The 18,358-nt window shown below is 35.8% G+C and overlaps 1 protein-coding gene across 2 annotated transcripts in view; it reads right to left on the minus strand.

Moving 5' to 3' along the window:
* Window positions 1-18,358, minus strand: part of dab2ipa (DAB2 interacting protein a) — an 89,005-nt gene that overhangs the window by 67,842 nt on the left and 2,805 nt on the right. The window contains exon 1 of one of the 2 annotated variants that reach the window (XM_026269489.1): window positions 16,168-16,471. The exons of the other annotated variant lie outside the window; for it this stretch is intronic. Within the exon in view, the coding sequence (XP_026125274.1) occupies window positions 16,168-16,207 (40 nt within the window). The 5' untranslated portion in view covers window positions 16,208-16,471. Of the gene's footprint in view, window positions 1-16,167; window positions 16,472-18,358 lie in introns of those variants that run through there. 2 annotated transcript variants of the gene reach the window in all.

Genomic DNA, 18,358 nt, shown 5'->3' on the forward strand with positions numbered 1-18,358 from the left:
TTTGGTAGCCATCACAAATGCAAACTACGGTACTCATGAGATTTATTAGCCAAGTCACTGTCTATACAAATCTAAATATAATAAAGTCGGTATGAAACTGTCTTATGCTTCTAATATGTTGCGTTAAGACAAAAATGACTGAAAGAGGAATGCAGGACTCAGTGTCCCCCCAGAAACAATCAGTTCTCTTACACCATTATGACATAATCTGGTAAACATTCATCAGCAGGAATAAATGTAGACAGGGCATGATTTTAAACATCAGCATTGGATTGGATCATTAATGTTAGCTATTATTTTTTTGTTAGTATTTTGACCTGCTCACACAACCTTGTACTGGAACAAATTACTTCTTGCTTCTTGATACATTTGTATTATTAGTCTTTCTAAAATAGCTTTTCAGTGGGAAAAAATATGTTACAATCCTTATATTATATATATATATATATATATATATATATATATATATATATATATATATATATATATATATATATATATATAAATATATAAAAGAGAGAGAGAGAGGGGGTGGGGATATTTTTACTGGAATGTTAAAAATGCATAAATTTATCTTTATAGAAATTATAATTTGTTTGTTCTATTTGCAGGTGTGACCCATTAAAATATTTAATTCGAATTATGGAAAACAAACATTATTATTATCATGTAGATAAACATGCTCTGATGAATTACGCACAATAAGACCAGTAATATTATTTAAGAAAGCAAACGCAGAAGGCAGAAGGAAGTGCGAGTTATGTGTCCAGATTTATAAATGATTGTGACCATATTAAAATCACATAAGTACTTCTTTTTATGATTTCTTCTGAAATCTTTAGCTCTTTACTCGACCAGCCCTTTAATAGCACTGACCTCAAGAGGTGTGCACATCAGGCCTGCACACAAACAGGCATTTAGCCTCAGAGCGCAGGAACACTGCTGTAAATATCAGACCAACTTCAGGGAGCTGACTGACTGGTGTGCAGCAGGTAAATGCAATCAAGACATGAATTCAGCTCTCTGCCCTCGGGCCTTCTCCATAGCTTGCACATTTAAAGGGGAAAATGTTTACATGCAGTGCCCCCGTCTGGACCAAAGTGGTACTAAAAAATAAATTTGATACATTACATATAATAAGAGCATCCCCACAAACATCAACAACATATTGTGAAAATAAGACAGACATACAGACAGAATGAAAGATAAACAGACAGATTAACCAAGATCAAATAGAAAAGTATAAGTGAAAAAATAAAATGTCCAAACAAACAACGTCTGCTGAAGTGATGAAACAAACCGCAGTTTGCCACCACAAAAAGAGGACAATCAGAAGGACCTCAATCTGTGGAGAAGAAACATATGATGGCCACTGAAACTACAAATAGACAAAACATGCAATAACTTGCTTTCCTTTGAAACCACTATTTTTCAGTTTTTTTTTTCTGACGTCAAATATACAAACAGCTCTTTCGGTGTTGTTTTAAGAAATACACATAATGCTCTTGGCCATTATAGATGTTACATCAAAACGCTTTTGTGAGAGTACAGAGTTCACCACATTTGGTGATTGGGAAGTACAGAGAGAAACTTGTTTTTTTTTTTTTTGCTTGGATTCCAAGCTTTTACTAGAAAAGGCAACGTTCAAAATCATCAACCAATGAACACCCATAATGACATTCTTTCTGTCATGATGTGACAATGTGAATTAATGAAGCACTGAAAACTAGGAGAATGAACACATTAGGCGAGATAAAGTCTGGCAAAGAAACAAGCGTTCTGGACACACTGGTCTAGACTGTTTATGGCCCTGAATGAGACTCACGATGAGTTTAATTGATTATGCAATTTTTGCAGCAATGGCAAAATTGGGAAGAGATGTTTTCACTGCCAAATCAACAATTACATATAGTTCTTTCCACTTGAGAGTACGAAAATAGTCCATTAGTCTTTTTTAGCTGTGTGAGAACTAGGCCTATTTGTGTTATTTTTGCAATGATTAGGAAAAAAAACAGATAATATGTACATGAGCTGTTATTATGCAGCACCGAGAAACGGAAAAAACAGAAAAGCAAGTGGCCACCATCCACTAACAAATGAAGGCCAAATGAAAAAGACCAGATGCTAACATTGAATGAATGAACGGATTACAAAATACACTAAATATCAAGCATTTGTCCACACTCAACTTAATTAGTTTCTTATGATCTTACAAACTTTTAAACTATCAATGTTAGTATGGGTACAAATAAATAAAATCAAACATTTTACTGAAAGTTGTTATACATGTGACGCCCTTCAATAAAATGCCAGGATGCACCTTATAAATAAAGTTAGTTATGAGAATGATCTGATCTAAGATTCAAAACTAAGATTGTATTTGATTTAACATTTTCAGTCTCAATATAATTCAGTTTTCTAAAAGGTAGAAAACAGGTATGAGCTCAAAGTGTATAAATCACTCGCTTTTAATAAAGTAAACACTGTATAACAGCGGAAAAAGATTTAGAAAGAGCTCATTGCGTTCTCATAGAGCTCCTGTAATGTGAATATGGCAAAATCAGGGAGAAAAGTCAAAGGCAACACTTCCAATCATCCTGTCATTGATTCATTTACAGTATCTGTCAATGCACAAATGACCATCTATCGTCACAACTAGCCTGCAAATTGGCCTGAATGGGTGAAACTGGTAGAAATAAAGAGACTTATTACAAAGTAAACAACTCACCCACTCAAGAGTGTTCATACAGAACTAGAGCACAAATTTACATTGGACCAAAAAAAAAAAAAAAAAAAAAAAAACATCAACAACAAACCAACAGCTTTGCCTCCTTATTTTTGAATTTTGAACTTTTAGTAAATCGAAAAGCTAAAGCAGATTATCGTCAAACACTAAAGCTTATAGAGTATTAACATACCACTTTAACTTACAAGTAAGTGTGGACAGAGTACCAGGTACTGTGCATCCAACTTGCCTCGTAATCTCTGAGACAGGACTTCAATCACTGAGCTACATGGGGCCTAGCAGTTTCCTGATGCTGCTGGGTATTTACCGCTTGTAACTCTTACAACATCTGGACGTCCCCTGGAAGGCGAGAGGCCCTCGGTCATCAGACACCATTAACATCAAGCTCCCTGAATCCCAGCAGTCCCGCCGCAGATCCTGAAGCAACAGTCAACAAGCTCATGAATCTCTTCCCAGACAAAAAACCAGCAGTTTCAACCAGCACCAGCAGAAAAAGCCTCGAGGGTTTCACACGTTCCATCTCTGTTTATGTGGACCAGACTCAAATATCTGCTATTCATTTATCTGTTAGAATTACACAATCCCTGGGAAGACAAGGCAGTTTGTTGAAGCTTTTGTGTGCGATTTAAACATAGATAAACACATTCCATCAGTTATTTAATTAAAAGAAGAATATTTCATCATTTATTCTGGCTTTTTTATCATATAATGAAAAAAGTCAAATGGTCCATTAAGGGCAGCTCAGACATTCTGTAAAATATCACTTTTTGTGTTTAACTGAGGAAGGAAAGTTCCTCACAGGTTCAGTAAATGATGACAGGATTTTCATTTACTGTATGTGTAAAGTAATACTCTGAGAAACAAGCTGGTTAATTTCCAGAACATAAAGCAGATAAAATGCAATTTGGCACTGGATTCAAAAGTGCATTAAGACTCAAACTCGTCTCATGTTCAATACAATCACTGCCACGATTGTTTTCCCCAAGCTGGAAGAATTGTTTCCTCCATTCTTGCAATTATCTCAATTACAGAGAAGAACAACAGTACTAAACTAATGGCTGCTGAAGAAAAGACCAGGAACATGTTGTTCGGATTTGTTTTGCCCTTGAAGTAATTTACTTTCCGGTTCAGTTCCCACAACAATCTCTTGAACTCGTAGCACATTTCTGGTTTGACCCAATTTCAATCTAGTTTATTCTACGTGTTCAGAAGACCTTAATCATACGCAAGACAGATGTTCTCAAAGGGTTTTATCCCCCGATAATCAAGATTTCTATGTTGCAACTATGCAATTTTTTATGGATGCTCTTGAAGCACTTCTTGCCTCAAATATCAAAAAGGTGTAAGAATGTCAGACCACCCACATGTTTTTGGTATACAGTACTACGCATTTGGGCTAGCGTAAAGCCTTAAAGTTATAATTACTTAAACTTATATAATTATAATTAGATTCTTTACTCTTTTATTTTCATGTCACTCCAAACCTGTATGACCTTTCTTCTTCAGAACATAAAAGAAGATATTTTGTATAACACTGAGACACTTAAAAATTACATTAAATTAATTATTGTTATTTTATTCAAGCTAATTTTCCTCTAGATTTTACTGCAATGCAGCCAAACTTGGCATTACAATGTCATATTGTAGACTCAATTCAACTTTAAAAGGGAAGCATGAAATATCTGCTCCACTAGAGTCAGCAAATGAAGTTGTAAGAATAATGTGAGAGTACCCAAAACTCTGAATCCCGCTGATCAACAGTATCAAATATAGTTTGGCTTACCAAAGTGTAGACACAACTGTTATTGCCGCACATGGACTCTCGTATAACCCTGAGTACTATATTTAAGACGGTCTAGACTGGACTCCTCAAGAATCTCAGCACTTTCTGGCATGCTTTCTACTGTCCTTCAGTCTAATCTAAAACCGAGGGTCTATCATCATCTCGCCAGCAGGCACACACACACACACACACACACACACACACACACATACTCTCAATTAAGCAGTGCTATTACATTAAGATCAGGTGTGATGTTACTTCAAACAGGAAATACATCAAAGAGGTTCATAAGTGGTCCACTTCTGTCTACAGGGGTCTTCTCCCTGGGGCAAACGGGGCAGGTTATGCTGAACATGAGCACTCTAAATTATGATCTATAAAATGGGCCATGAGAGGTATTTATAACCCTTGGATAGTGGATGAGGCTGCATTTTTCAGCCGAGTAAAAGCAATTCCACTGCAGCCATCACAATATTTTCAAATATCTGTGCTCAGCTGCCGATATGCATCCTACAGAACATCTCGACCGCATTGCTCAGTGAATTAATTGGACTTTGGCTTTTCTCTGTTGCTTTGGTATGTTAATGAACGTCTAGCACAATGGACTCCGTGCCATCAAAGAGCCATGGGTAAAATATGCCAAACACCTGCTTGTTCCAACAGCTCCACCGTCTCTGCCAGGGCCTGCATTAAACCCCCGCAATAAACTGTGAGAATGCTTCACTGCCATTAAGAGTAAGTCACGATTTAAGAACTGAGGTCCAAATTGCTGAATATTAATGGAATTCAGATTTACTACAAGTCCACAAATCTTGTAAATAACATGAGAACCGACAAACTTGGGACTTTATACATATTTACATATCTTATAAAAGTATTTATATAGAATTTATTCATTTTAAGTTTATTGCTGACGGAAGTAATATATATTTATTATATAAAATATACCTTTATTTTTTATAAATATACATCTTATAAACATTTTATTTTAAATAGGAGCTGTACAAAAAAGCAAGGTTTGCATAATAAAAAAGTGAATTGGTGACACAGGTAATACAGTTTTTTATATAAATAAACAATATAGACATAAATATATATTACGTAAAAAAAGGAGGTACTGTATATTTTATATAAATAAATCATTTATAAATAAACATCTATAAACTTCTTAAAGCTGCGGTAGGGAACTTTTGACGCTCTAGCGGTTAATAAACAGAACTGCTTGCGTCTTGCGGAAGAACATCGTAGCCGGAACTACTTCTCTCTGTTTATGTCTATGTAGAATCACAAAGGTACTGTGTTACTCCGCCGCTGTACCCCGAAGCAATCTAAAAAAGTCCGAATATAAACACTTATTATCGGTGCACCCTAGTGATTCTGGACAATCTAAAAACACGGTTTGGAAAATGGATTTATGGTGTACTCGCTTGTTATATACATTTTTCGACATTTTGAACACAAACAAAGTTACGGACCGCAGCTCTGATTGGTTGTTTCTTACAAGGAGCGGTCCATAACTGCAAATGGCAATAGGACCACTGGGAGGAGCCAGAGGAGCTTGATTTTTTAACAGATTATCTGTCTCATGTTCTACTGTCAGGACATAATGACAGGTTTAACAAATATGTAAAAAAAATATTTTTTACAAAAGTTACCTAATGCAGCTCTAATTGAATGGGAAAAGTCCAAAATCTCTTTAACTGTTTGTCAATATTAACTTTAAATATCATATTTTAAATCAGGAATAAGGCTTATCTTAAACTGCATTTATTTAGTTCAAATTAGTCAGAAAAATACATTTTGGTTCAGCTAAAGCAAATTCAAAAGTGCATGTTGGCCAGATGGCCTCTTGACCAGCCTTGGCCGGATTATGGTCCAGATTGAATGTTGATAGTCAAAACATGGCTTGCGTGACTAACAGCCTTTGTCTAATAAAAGTGTTCAAGCAGGGATGGAAGAGAGCACAGATGCTGATACTCAAAAATAATTCCTGGTACTGCACATAACTGACTGTACGCTGTATCAATGAGTTGTATAGTCTTCTTATACAGTACCTGCACAAGTTCTGCAAGAAACACAGAGCAAATCTCCCAGAATGCTCAAGGCCAGGGCAAGCCTATATTTAACTGTGCACAAGAAAAGTCTTGTCTGTGCTTTCAGAGCGCTGTCCTTTGCTCAGTTGTTGTCAGAGGTTGCCAGGAGACGGGATCAATAGAGGCACTATATTAGCCATCTCTGAAGCACCACAGCTTTTAAAGTTCAAAGCCGGGCTTGGAATACCCTTACTCTGGAGTAAAACAACATCCTGACAAAAAGGGGAGGGTACGGGAGAAAGATAAAAAGTATGGAGAGAAAGAGAGAGGCATAATAGCGGAAAAATGGAAAACAGAATAGGGACATGAACCATTTGTTCATCAGTCGATGCTAAAACAGCAAGGGCTGCGTCATAAAACGTTAATTGCTGACAGAGCTAATATACGTACACCCTTGAATTGAGAGTTCTGCTGGCCAGAGAATAATTCCCATGTTTCCACACAGGTTTACGGGCTGTTTAAAGCTTTTTCTCCAGTGCATTTCAAAGTGCAGGAATGTGACTTAACACTACCTTTAAACTGACAGCTGGAAGCCAAATTTTCATTCAATAAAGCATTAATAAATTATTGCAATGCACACATTGTTATCCTATCTGAAAGTGCAAGGAAACTAGTTTGACCTGCACACTGTAAAGTCGTAAATAAAACTAAACTCATTGTAAAATAGTCTGCAGTCTTGCTATTTCTAAACTGCATGTTTAATTTAGTGTGTCACTTGCCATTTTGTTGTAATTGTAAATTTTTTTAGCAGTTTCTAAATTAAATAAAAATATAAAAAGTATAGCTATACTTGCTAGATTACATAAGCAAAGTGTGGACTTAAAAGAGGGCTTAGAGGGCCTCAGATGTCCAGTACTTCCTGTTTGAGCCTGAAGCGTACGCATTGCTGTTTAAAAGAAAGCGGGCCTTACATCTCATCTTTTTGGAGCCCAAAAACAGCTCCTTCTCACCTTGGTTGCCCCCAGGGGACGTCTTAGAAATAGGCCAGTTTCTGAAGCAGGTCAGCCCGTCCTGCGAAGAGAACAATCAGAAACAGAGAAGACGAGACACAAGCTGAAGGACTCAAGGATGTGTCTGGCGCTCTCTCAGCTCCTGACTGAGAAATACAAACAAAACCGGCCTGTTACATCCATCTGCTGTTTCGCCTCCACACGGTGGTGGAGATTACCACAAGAATTCTAGCGCGCCGCTCAGGCCCGCTACATTGTGTGCAAGCCGAGCCTCCCACTTTTGGAAAGAGAGAAGATTGAAAGGGGGAAGAAAAGGAGAACAAAAGGGACAGTGGTTACTTTTTACATTTTCATGAGCATTTAGGGGCCTAGTAACGGCATTCTCTCTAGTTCTGCACCACCATCTTTTGGTGAAACGAGCCCCCTTTGGAGAGCCGAATTCCTTTGGAATGTCAGCCAATCAGAACGCAGGCTCTAAGGAGTGTGTTATGGGAAGGCCGGCCTTGCCTCTGACTCTTTAATCTCCCAGTAATCTGAAATAGCAGTACAAACTACGCAGTGCTTTTGAAATGGCTTAGGATGCTATTATAAACAGTATAATTAAGCAGTCAAGATTTTTTTTTTACTCTAGTCATTTAGTTTTGTTATATTTATAGCTGAATAATGATACTGTTGTTTTCTGTAGAGCTGCTTTACAGATGAAGTTGAATTTGTTTCATAACTGATGAATTTTGCAATATTAACAGTTTTCTTTTTCTGTTCATTACTGGGAAGCTGCTTTGACATAATTAAAATTTATCCAGTGCTATATAAAATAATCAAAGACTTGACTTTAATGACAATTTGAAAATTGTTATTTCTGTTCTACAGCATAAAAAAAAAAAAAAAAAAAAAAAAGTCTCCATCTGTCATTGGTCAACCAGACAAATAGTTTGCCTCAAACTCACACAATTGGTTTAAAAAAAAAATGTAAATAAATAAAAAGCACACAGTGTTTACACTCTGGGCAAACCAGCAAATTAAGTTTAGATAAATATATTATTTACAGGCTCAATTTAACATTTCATTTTATTTGTTTATAATATATTTGCCTATTTAAGCTGCAGTCGGTAACTTTTGACGCTCTAGCGGTTAATAAACAGAACTGTTTGCATCTTGCGGAAGAACATCGTAGCCGGAACTACTTCTCTCTGTTTATGTCTATGAAGAATCACAAAGGTACTGTGTTACTCCGCTGCGGTATCCCTGAAGCAATCTAAAATAGTCCGAATATAAACACTTATTATAGGTGCACCCTAGTGATTCAGGACAAGCCAAAAACACGGTTTGGAAAATGGATTCATGGTGTACTCGCTTATTATATACATTTTTCTACATTTTGAACACAAACAAAGTTACGGACCGCAGCTCTGATTGGTTGTTTCTTACCGGGAGCAATGGAGTTTCTGCAAATGGCAATAGGACCACTGGGAGGGGCCAGAGCAGCTTGATTTTTTTTCACAGATTATCTGTCTCATATTCTACTGTCAGGACATGATGACAGGTTTAACAAATATGTAAAAAAAATATATTTTTACAAAAGTTACCAACTGCAGCTTTAACTAAAAAAATATTAAGAAGTAGGGTTGGGCTATATGAGTAATTTTATTTCAGTGTAATGATAAATATAATAATGTTATTTTTGCTTTAAATAAAGTTTTTATGATAACAACATTTTTGATACCGTAGAAATTTCATAATTCTTTCATAAAGCAGTCAGTCACAAAAAAAAATGCCTAAATGAAAGAAAACAAATAAATAAATAAATACACTGTATAAATCTGCACATTCTTCACTGTGTAAATTAAATCTATGTCTTCTTATTAAAGGTACAAAAATTATTTAGACAAGAGCAGTGACATGCAAACAACAAGTTTAAGTCCAAAATCGCTACCGGTTGATACATTTCTACCGATTAATCATGTCTACCAGTATATGGCCCACTTCTATAAAGAAGTCACATTTACTGGTCGATACAACTGTGACTGCTGATGTGTAAATCACTGCTAGGCTTCATTATAACTGTAAATACATTTTCTGTTGGTGTTTACAGACTGAGGGATGAGTAAACATTTACTATGGTAATCTGGTGCCAGAGATGATGTTGATACACACACACTGTAACTTGTAAATAACCTGGAACGGTCCTTTAAAAACAAACAAGTAAATAAGAAAATTAATGTTTGTCGTACTAATCCATGCATCGAACTTAATAATCAGGCACCCAGCAGAGAGTTTGCTGACTGTGCAAAATCTCCAGTGACATCTGTTTCAAATGACGAGTTAAAAAGAGAAACGAGTAAAAACACACATCAATCTAATGTGCAGAAAGGGGAAGGGGTAAAACAATGTTACCACGGCGATGAAAGCTCTGGCCACTGGACATCCTGGCAACAGTTACAAAGCTTCAGCAATCTGTGGTTCAGTGAAGATAAAAAGCTCAGCTCACAATGTGCATCTACTTCATGCCACCTAAAACCCACTCTCAAGGGTTCATATTGCACTACAGCAATAAAGGACATTGAATTAGCAGTGTCTGAAAGCCGTCTGGATGGCTGCCCAGACATATAATGAGCGCTCCACAGGCTGGACTGGTCATACACAGCACATATGATAACATTTGCTCTTTTAGTTGTTAGAATCATTGTGAGCAAAAAAAAAAAAAAAAACAGTAAGGTCAACAAGAAACAACATCTCCACCAACCCATCTCACTTAAATTAGCCACCTGGTCGCAAACTATCATCAAATAGATAAAAAATATATAATCAAAATATATATATAAAAATGTAATACAATTCAAAAGGTGCAATTATTATATATATATATATATATATATATATATATATATATATATATATATATACAATTGCACCTCTAATAATTGCATATATATATATATATATATATATATATATATATATATATATATATATATATATATATATATATATATAATTTTTTGTAGGCCTAAATGTAAATGTCTCTTATTCTCAACAAAACAATACAGTAATAAACATTATTATGATTTAAAATGTTTATTTCTGTATTTTTCAGCATCATAACGCCTGTCTTCAGTGTCACATGATCCTTCAGAAATCATTCTAATATATTGATTTGATGTGCAAAAAAACATTTCTTATTATAAATATTGTATTATAAAAGTGTTGCTTATTTTTTTTTAATTCCTTGATTAATTGAAAGTCTTTACTTTATATTTCAGGTGTCCCTCACACATCCTGAAAAGTGAAGCTGCGGGCTCTTTGATTGCCCTGGTGTCTAGCTGCAGGTCATAAACCCTGCCCTCCAATGTAAACGAATGGGACTTGAGTAAAAAAAAAAAAAAAAATTACACTTCCAATACAATTTTCCGAAAAATTGTTGTTATCACACTGATATATGTTAAATTGTTAGTTTTTGCGATACGTTTGATTTTAGCTAGTAACTTGATGTTATAAAAATGGGGCGTGTTGTCATGGTTGATTGGGTCTGCAGGAGTTTGGGCGGGAGTTTGTTACCGCGGCTCCACTTCTCGACACTACTGCGCAGACTCTGGCTCCAAACGAATCTCTGCTGCTCAAAATGACGTCATTTACTCAAGATGACAGCAGCCAAACTAAGATGCTTTGGCTTCACTTTTCTATAGGGAAAGAAAGTAGAAATGCATCTTTCATCTTTTTTACAGTCTAAGGTAAATTTGTATCGAATTTATTCATCTTTACTAAATTAAAAATTCATTAATTTCTTAAAAAAAAATTATACTGACATAGGGCTGGGCGATAATTCTATTTCGATAATTATCGCGATATGATTTTCTTCGATAAAACTATATGAAGAGTTTGATAACTTTTCGATATAATGTTTTTGCGCCAAAAGGTGAACGAAACAACAACTCATTTGAAGCGCGCTACATGGACCGTTTATCGGCTCAGATCAAAAGTTCAAACTGTCGCGCGGTGCGAGCTCACTAAACAGATGTGTTTACTCTATCACACGAGCACTAAACAGCGCCGTGACATCCAGTGCTTGAATTCAGCGATCAACACAAATGACTCTGTTATTTCAACTAGTTTAAAGCCAAACAGGAGAAACACTGTGTGCAACGAGACAGTCAGAAGGCTTTTTAATCTACACATCACCATCGTTTACCATGGATTTACTGTAGTAACACTCACTGCACCAAGGTAATGTATTTTGGCAGAAATTTGGGAAATCCCCCCTGAATTTTTATACAGTAGTATTGATAATTATAGTACGTATTTGTGATTAAGCTATAGCATGTGTTCATTTATACTGAATGTTTTTGACTACAGTTTTTCATACAAATAGGCTACCTAAAAACATATAGTTATATTTTTACCATGGTATTGGAGTGCTCTATATGTGTTTTTAACTGTTTATCTTGATTTAAATGTATGTTACTATCGGAGACCAATGCGTAAAAAAAATAAACCTTTCATAATAAATTTTGTTACTGGTTTTGATAATGAACAAAAAATTAAGGGACTTGTTTTGAAGATACAAAAAAGTGATATTACAATTAATATTATCAGGCATCCCAAATCTGTTTCTTGATTTGAAACAATATCACTTATTAGAACATGCAGTAAGCAGTAACTAAGAAATTCATTTTTCTATGTAGATATATATATATATTTATTAATTGTCTGGTTTCTACAACTTTTACTTTGGAGCAAAAATCTAGCTTTAAACTTAAAAGGAATAAAGATTTGATATTTATCATGATAATTATCAATATCGACTGATCATATTGTATATTTGGCTATGTCACCCAGCCCTACTGACACACACATATTTGTAAAACCTTGGGACCATTATCCATTAGTTAAAGTGCCACAAATCTGTTGTCAAATTGAAAACAAAAGCAAATATTTCAATAGAACAGCTTAACTGCTGTGAACTACTACTTTAACATGATTAATAGCTCGTAACTCATTTCAAAGTAGCTTTCCCAACAACGGTTGCGATCCTAAAATGAGCTCAACAAACAGACAAGTGACTTGATGTACAGTTCTAGTCTAAACATCCTACAAAAACGATAGAGAGCTGGGATTTGGACAGCTGCTGTTATCAACACAAAGGCACTTCTGTCAAGCATGTGAGGTCAGAAAATCGGTCAGATGTATGACAACCAGCTGGGCCAAGTTCCCATTCAGAAGAGTTCTGACTTCAAATGCAATATGCCCATGTGGATTTATGATGACTCACATGTCAAAGACTCTTTACATCTGGAATAAACAAAGAAAAGACTCATTATCAATTTTGAAATGGTGCTAAATATGGACAGTGGAAGAGATGTATGGAGTACATCTCTAATGACAAGACAAAAATGTCACAAAAGTATCTCTGCAAATCCCTAACAATGACCTTATCATCCAGGTCCAGGATTTAGAGCCTGTTCTGCACACCTACTCCTGATTCTAATGCATTTTTACAGCTGCCCTTTTCCAAAATGTCCTTTGCTTTAATGGGAGCCATTCAGGATTTTGGTAAAGGTCAACTTTGTGTCACTTGAACTTTCATTGAGAGCAGAATGTAAACCATGGAGGGACACATCTCCCCCCTATATTCAGATAAGTGGTTGACCAATATGGGTTGTCCACTGGTTCATTCTAAAATTATTACATTTGATCGTGCCTATTCTGGTGGCGGTGACATTCTTGGCATAAAAACACTAAGAAACATTCTTGTACATAGCTTGCAGTATAAAACATGCTGAACTTGGGAACTATAAGTTCTCAAAATCACTTTTTGATGGCATTAGATATCTACAGAGGCAGATAACATCTTTAACTCTGTTATGTTCATAGCTGGATGTTTAACCCCCTTTCCAAAGCTGATATTAAGCCATTACAGTGTATCTTAAAGTGATTTGCCCTACTATAAAACAGGCATCCACTGTCCTCCTAAAATATAGCCTCAGTGCTATGAGAGCGCTCTGTTGTTTCATCTTCCCTCCCGATAAATCTCAATAATAATGAATTCTTTTAATACCATGCAATTAGGGGAGTGCTGTTCCCCAGTCTATCGGCAGAATAAAGACTCCAGTTGACTACCCTCTATTATCAATTATGACTAAATTGGGATTTCCCACCACTGATGAAAAGCCTGAACATCCAGCCTACCCAAGGCATAACTGTGAAATTTTAAGGGATATTTTCATGCTAGCCTGGAGTAATGCATTTTAATGAAGAGAGATTTAGAGTACATCTGTGATTTCCTCTCTGTGTTCAAAGGGATCGAATTCAACACACTGTAGCCTTTCGTACGTCCGAATTTGAATTTATATTATACTCAACCATTTCCATTCCTCTTTCTGGCATTTACAATTAAATAGACTGCTTTAACTGCTTTTGTACTTCCTGTTCATCAAAGAATCCAGAAAGAATATTAATCAGCACGACAATGATTGTTTTGATCATAAAAGATCAAAGATCTACTTAGGTTTATAATGCATTGGGAAACACAGATCATATCATTCTAGCAAATTTAACAACATTTTAGTACCACCGCAAGAGTTTCAACTCTTCAGGGTTTAATTATAGACGTCTCTACAAATTAAGATGAGACCGGAGAAAACTTTTTACAGAATGACACAAGGTTATTATAAGCTATCAGGCGTATGTCATAAATAAAACAGCCCTGCACTGAAAGAGCTTATTTGTTACAGCAGAAATGTCTATTACTGAGTACATCACTCACATCGTGTGTTTGGAACACAGCCAGTCCTCATGCCAGCGAATGAAAAGGATAAAAGACCAAAACAAAATGCTGCCAAATATATTTCACGAACAAAAGTAGGCGAATCTGATGCTTTGCTATAACAATGGCGAGACAGTCATCAGCGCCACTGACCAAATGAAACAACAACAGGCCTTCATATCGCATACAACACTGGATGGGGCATCAGGAACAAGATGGAGTAAATTATAAATGTTTGTCCTAATATCTGACTAAAGGAGATTATGTTCATCTTGATATGCCGCAAGGATTATGTTCTTCACAAAGATTGTCACCATTCAGAGCCATGTCTAGGATGTGTAATCCTCAGCAAAGTCACAAGCAGGATTGCTCGGAGCCCAAAACATATTTACTGGAAGATTTTTAACCACATGTTCCTAACCAAAGGGAAGCAACAAACAGAAAACATCCATCCCACTAAATGTTTCAGATGTTTCCTTGGTTTTTCATTGTCATGAAGGTTTTTTTCAAAATATAATGAGTGAATAGATGTAAATCAGACCGCAAGGACTGGAGGAGATATAAATAATCGGATCTCTCTTAGCAAAAGAGCTCATTTAATTCATTATTCATTCACTCGAAACATTTTAATTTTGTGTTGAAATGCAAAACTCTCACATGGGTTATGCTGAGGAATATCTGAACAATTCTGTTTGATTTCAGATTCCTAGTGAAAATTACCACAGCAGAGCATGTTCATGTCATTACCAACAAATTACTTCTTAAATAGCCTATAAAAACCATTATTCAAACTAAAAGTATTTTGTAGAGTCAGCTTGTAACACAATTGCAGCCCTAAAATGGCAGCAGAAGTTTTATACCTCATGTAAAACACTGAAGAAATGTGCTTTTTATTTTTTTATTTACCTACTGTACATAACCTGCCTGTAAACTTCTGGTGGGATAGCTAATTACTATGACATTTTATTTCCTTACTCCTTTTTATGCCTTTCAAATGCCTCAAACAAGTCGAAACAATGACAAACTGTGTTCTGACAAGCTCTGGAAGTTTTATTACAGTTTGTTTTAGGATCCGTGACACAGATCCCTCTAAAGTTCATCTCAGCCCACATGACTGTCACATCAGCATGAACATAGACCACATTATATCTATCCTTCAACACAGTGCAATTCAGTCTCATTAGAAAGACATTAATCAACAAAACTACAACCAGAATGAACCACAAGTTCATTCCTGAATACAATGGTGTAAATCGTTTCTAATGTAACAGCATGGCAACATTTTAATACACTCACAACTCTCGGGACTAATTTAAAATGAAATTAAATGGAAAGTAATTGAGCTGTAGCCAGAATTTTGGTTTGTTTTCGATATTAAAAGCATTGACATAAATACTCAAATTCTTACAGTGCACACTAAAATGGATGAAGTACATTTGTAGGGTGTAAGTAATGGTTTTCAGACAGAAAGTGAACCTTTGACATGTTGTAGATCAAATTTCAGGTAAGGTTTAATGCATGTCAAGGGTTCAGCTTGCCTTGAGGTAACAGTAGCAGCCTGAGCAAACACATCTGTTGATGTTACAGTGTTTTCATCTGTTCTTGTCAACACCCAATGTTCTAAACCCTTCCCTAAGGAATAAAGACACATTTTAATATGTAATTACACACATTCAGTACAGATCACAGTTGTTCTGTCATCGCAACACAATGTGAAAACTGCAGAAAGCCCTGGCAGCCTGCTCTAATCTGTTTCACAGCCCCACATACATAAGCTCACTTCACTATCTGGCTCTCAACACTTCATGAGCTTTGTTAAAAGTGTATCCTCTTACCATGGTGGCCGTCCAGCTCGAGTTTGTTGTCCAACTCCATAACTTCAAAGACAGGCAAAATCAGACATGCTCTCAGTGCCAAGGGAGGGGAAGACACAGCAACGGTTCACGAGGAGGGTACAGTCTCTCTCTCTACCTCGTCACCCTGTTTGCCAGAAGAGCGCTGCGTCCCGTGCAGCTTGCCTGCGCTCCGTTCTGGCTGGAGTGTTGCATCTAGCAGATCTGAGTTGGGCTGAGCCACTTCTCTGGGCCCCACTCACTCCCACACGAGCGCCTGAGCTCTTAAAGACACAGCAGGGATTTTTTTCATCTTGAACACTTGCTTGTCCTCTCTCCCTCTCTCTCTGTGAAAGCATGCCTATCTACCATCCTCTAGATATATTTTAAGGGCAGTGTTATTTAAGTATTAAAAGTTTTTTTTATTATTAATATATTGAATTGCTTTTTATATTTTACATTTAAATTTTATTTTGGTTAACAGATAAGTAATTATGTGTTTTTTTTTTTTTATTCGTTTTTTATTAAGCCTATATAGCTTTTATTATTTTAATTTTCGGTTTTATTTTGGTTATAATAGTGCATCAAGTTAAACTAAATGTAAATGATAAAGGTTGCCTCAACAAATTAAACAGAATATGCTTTTTTTTTAAATATAATATAGCAATGAGGTGAACATAGGGGAGTTAAAAATGTTCATTACTTTGGTAAGAGATGTTGTTCTCTTTTTTGTCATGTCTGTTTATGCTATGCACTTTTTAAAAATGAAACACTGGAAAATATTTAAGAAATATTCTAGATTTTTCTCCATTCTTGCCTTTCTGTAATCCAAATCTCAAACAAAGCATGTTTTCTTTGAAATACTGTTTCGACTAGTAATCAATTTCTAGATTTTTCTTAATTCTATAGATCATCTGTTTCGTGCTAATCTTTTGTAATATATCAAAGTGCCATTTATTTGCGGGAAATCAGTAACTATTAGCAGTACTTTGTAAGAATCTTCTGCTGTCTTGTTCATTTTCTTGAAATTTTGTAAATAATCAACTTATTATAAGGTTTAGGTGCTTGAGCTTGACTAGAGCATATTTATTTAAGTCTGGTTTATCTTTTACAATAAATCATGAAACTATATGAAAACAGGCATATTCGTTGTTTTAAAAGTTACACAGTTCAAAAGAACAGGAATGATTAAAAACTTTTCTTCTTCATTTGAAAAGAAAAAAAGTGCTTACATAAACTAGGCTTTGATCACACTAAACCTAATTCTGGTTCGTTTTCAAATCCAATTGTCCGCAGTTTTCCTAGTAATTAAACCAGTATGATCCATTTAACATCAAATGTTTCTAATCTAGCTATATTTTATAAGAGATTAGCAATTACAGTGAAGAGAGGGGGCAGAAAACTGGAAATATTGCTTATGCTCAAGTCCATCATACCTCACCAAAGTGCTCACAACTCAAGAGAAGGCATTATTGTACTATTAACAAATCTGCTCCCTCATTCAATCAAGACCATTCAAAACACAATTAATGCTACGTATGAGCGGAGACACTACAGCACTTTAAGACTTTACAGACTTAACATTCCCAATGAGGAGAGCACCTGAAACTTGAAATCCGATCAGACTGCAACATATTTCCAAAAATCCAATTTTAATCGGATTTTAAACCACATATGGATATCAAGTGCCTTTCTCTTTAGAGCTATGACAGATTAGGATGTTGATGATGCACAGGGAGTGTGTGTGTGGGGTGTTAAACGTGTGTCTCTGCGGGGGGTGTGCAGATAAACGCACATTTGAAGACATTTGCTGAGTCAGCAACAAGCTGCCAGTGTCTGACACACGCATTAACACAGCGCTGAGCTGCAATGACACCACAGCTTGCACGAGAGAGAAGAGTCTGAATGAGAAGTGAAGAGCAGTCAGTGTTTGAGGTCTACCTATGATCACACACTACAGTTCAATGGTCTGAGGTCAGTAAGTGTTTACTTTTATTCAGTTAGGATGCATTTAACTGATCAAAGGTGACAATAAAGAATTTTACAATGTAAATAAATGTTATTCTTTTGTTCAATTCTATTAATAATCAAGGGAAACTAAAAAAAAGTATCACAGTTTCCACAAAAATATTAAGCAGCACAACGATTTTCAACACTGATAAAAAACAAGAATTTAGCTTGGCCGTCACAGGAA

The sequence above is a fragment of the Carassius auratus genome, chromosome 8 (genome assembly GCF_003368295.1).
Source record: "Carassius auratus strain Wakin chromosome 8, ASM336829v1, whole genome shotgun sequence".
Taxonomy (NCBI): Eukaryota; Metazoa; Chordata; class Actinopteri; order Cypriniformes; family Cyprinidae; genus Carassius; species Carassius auratus.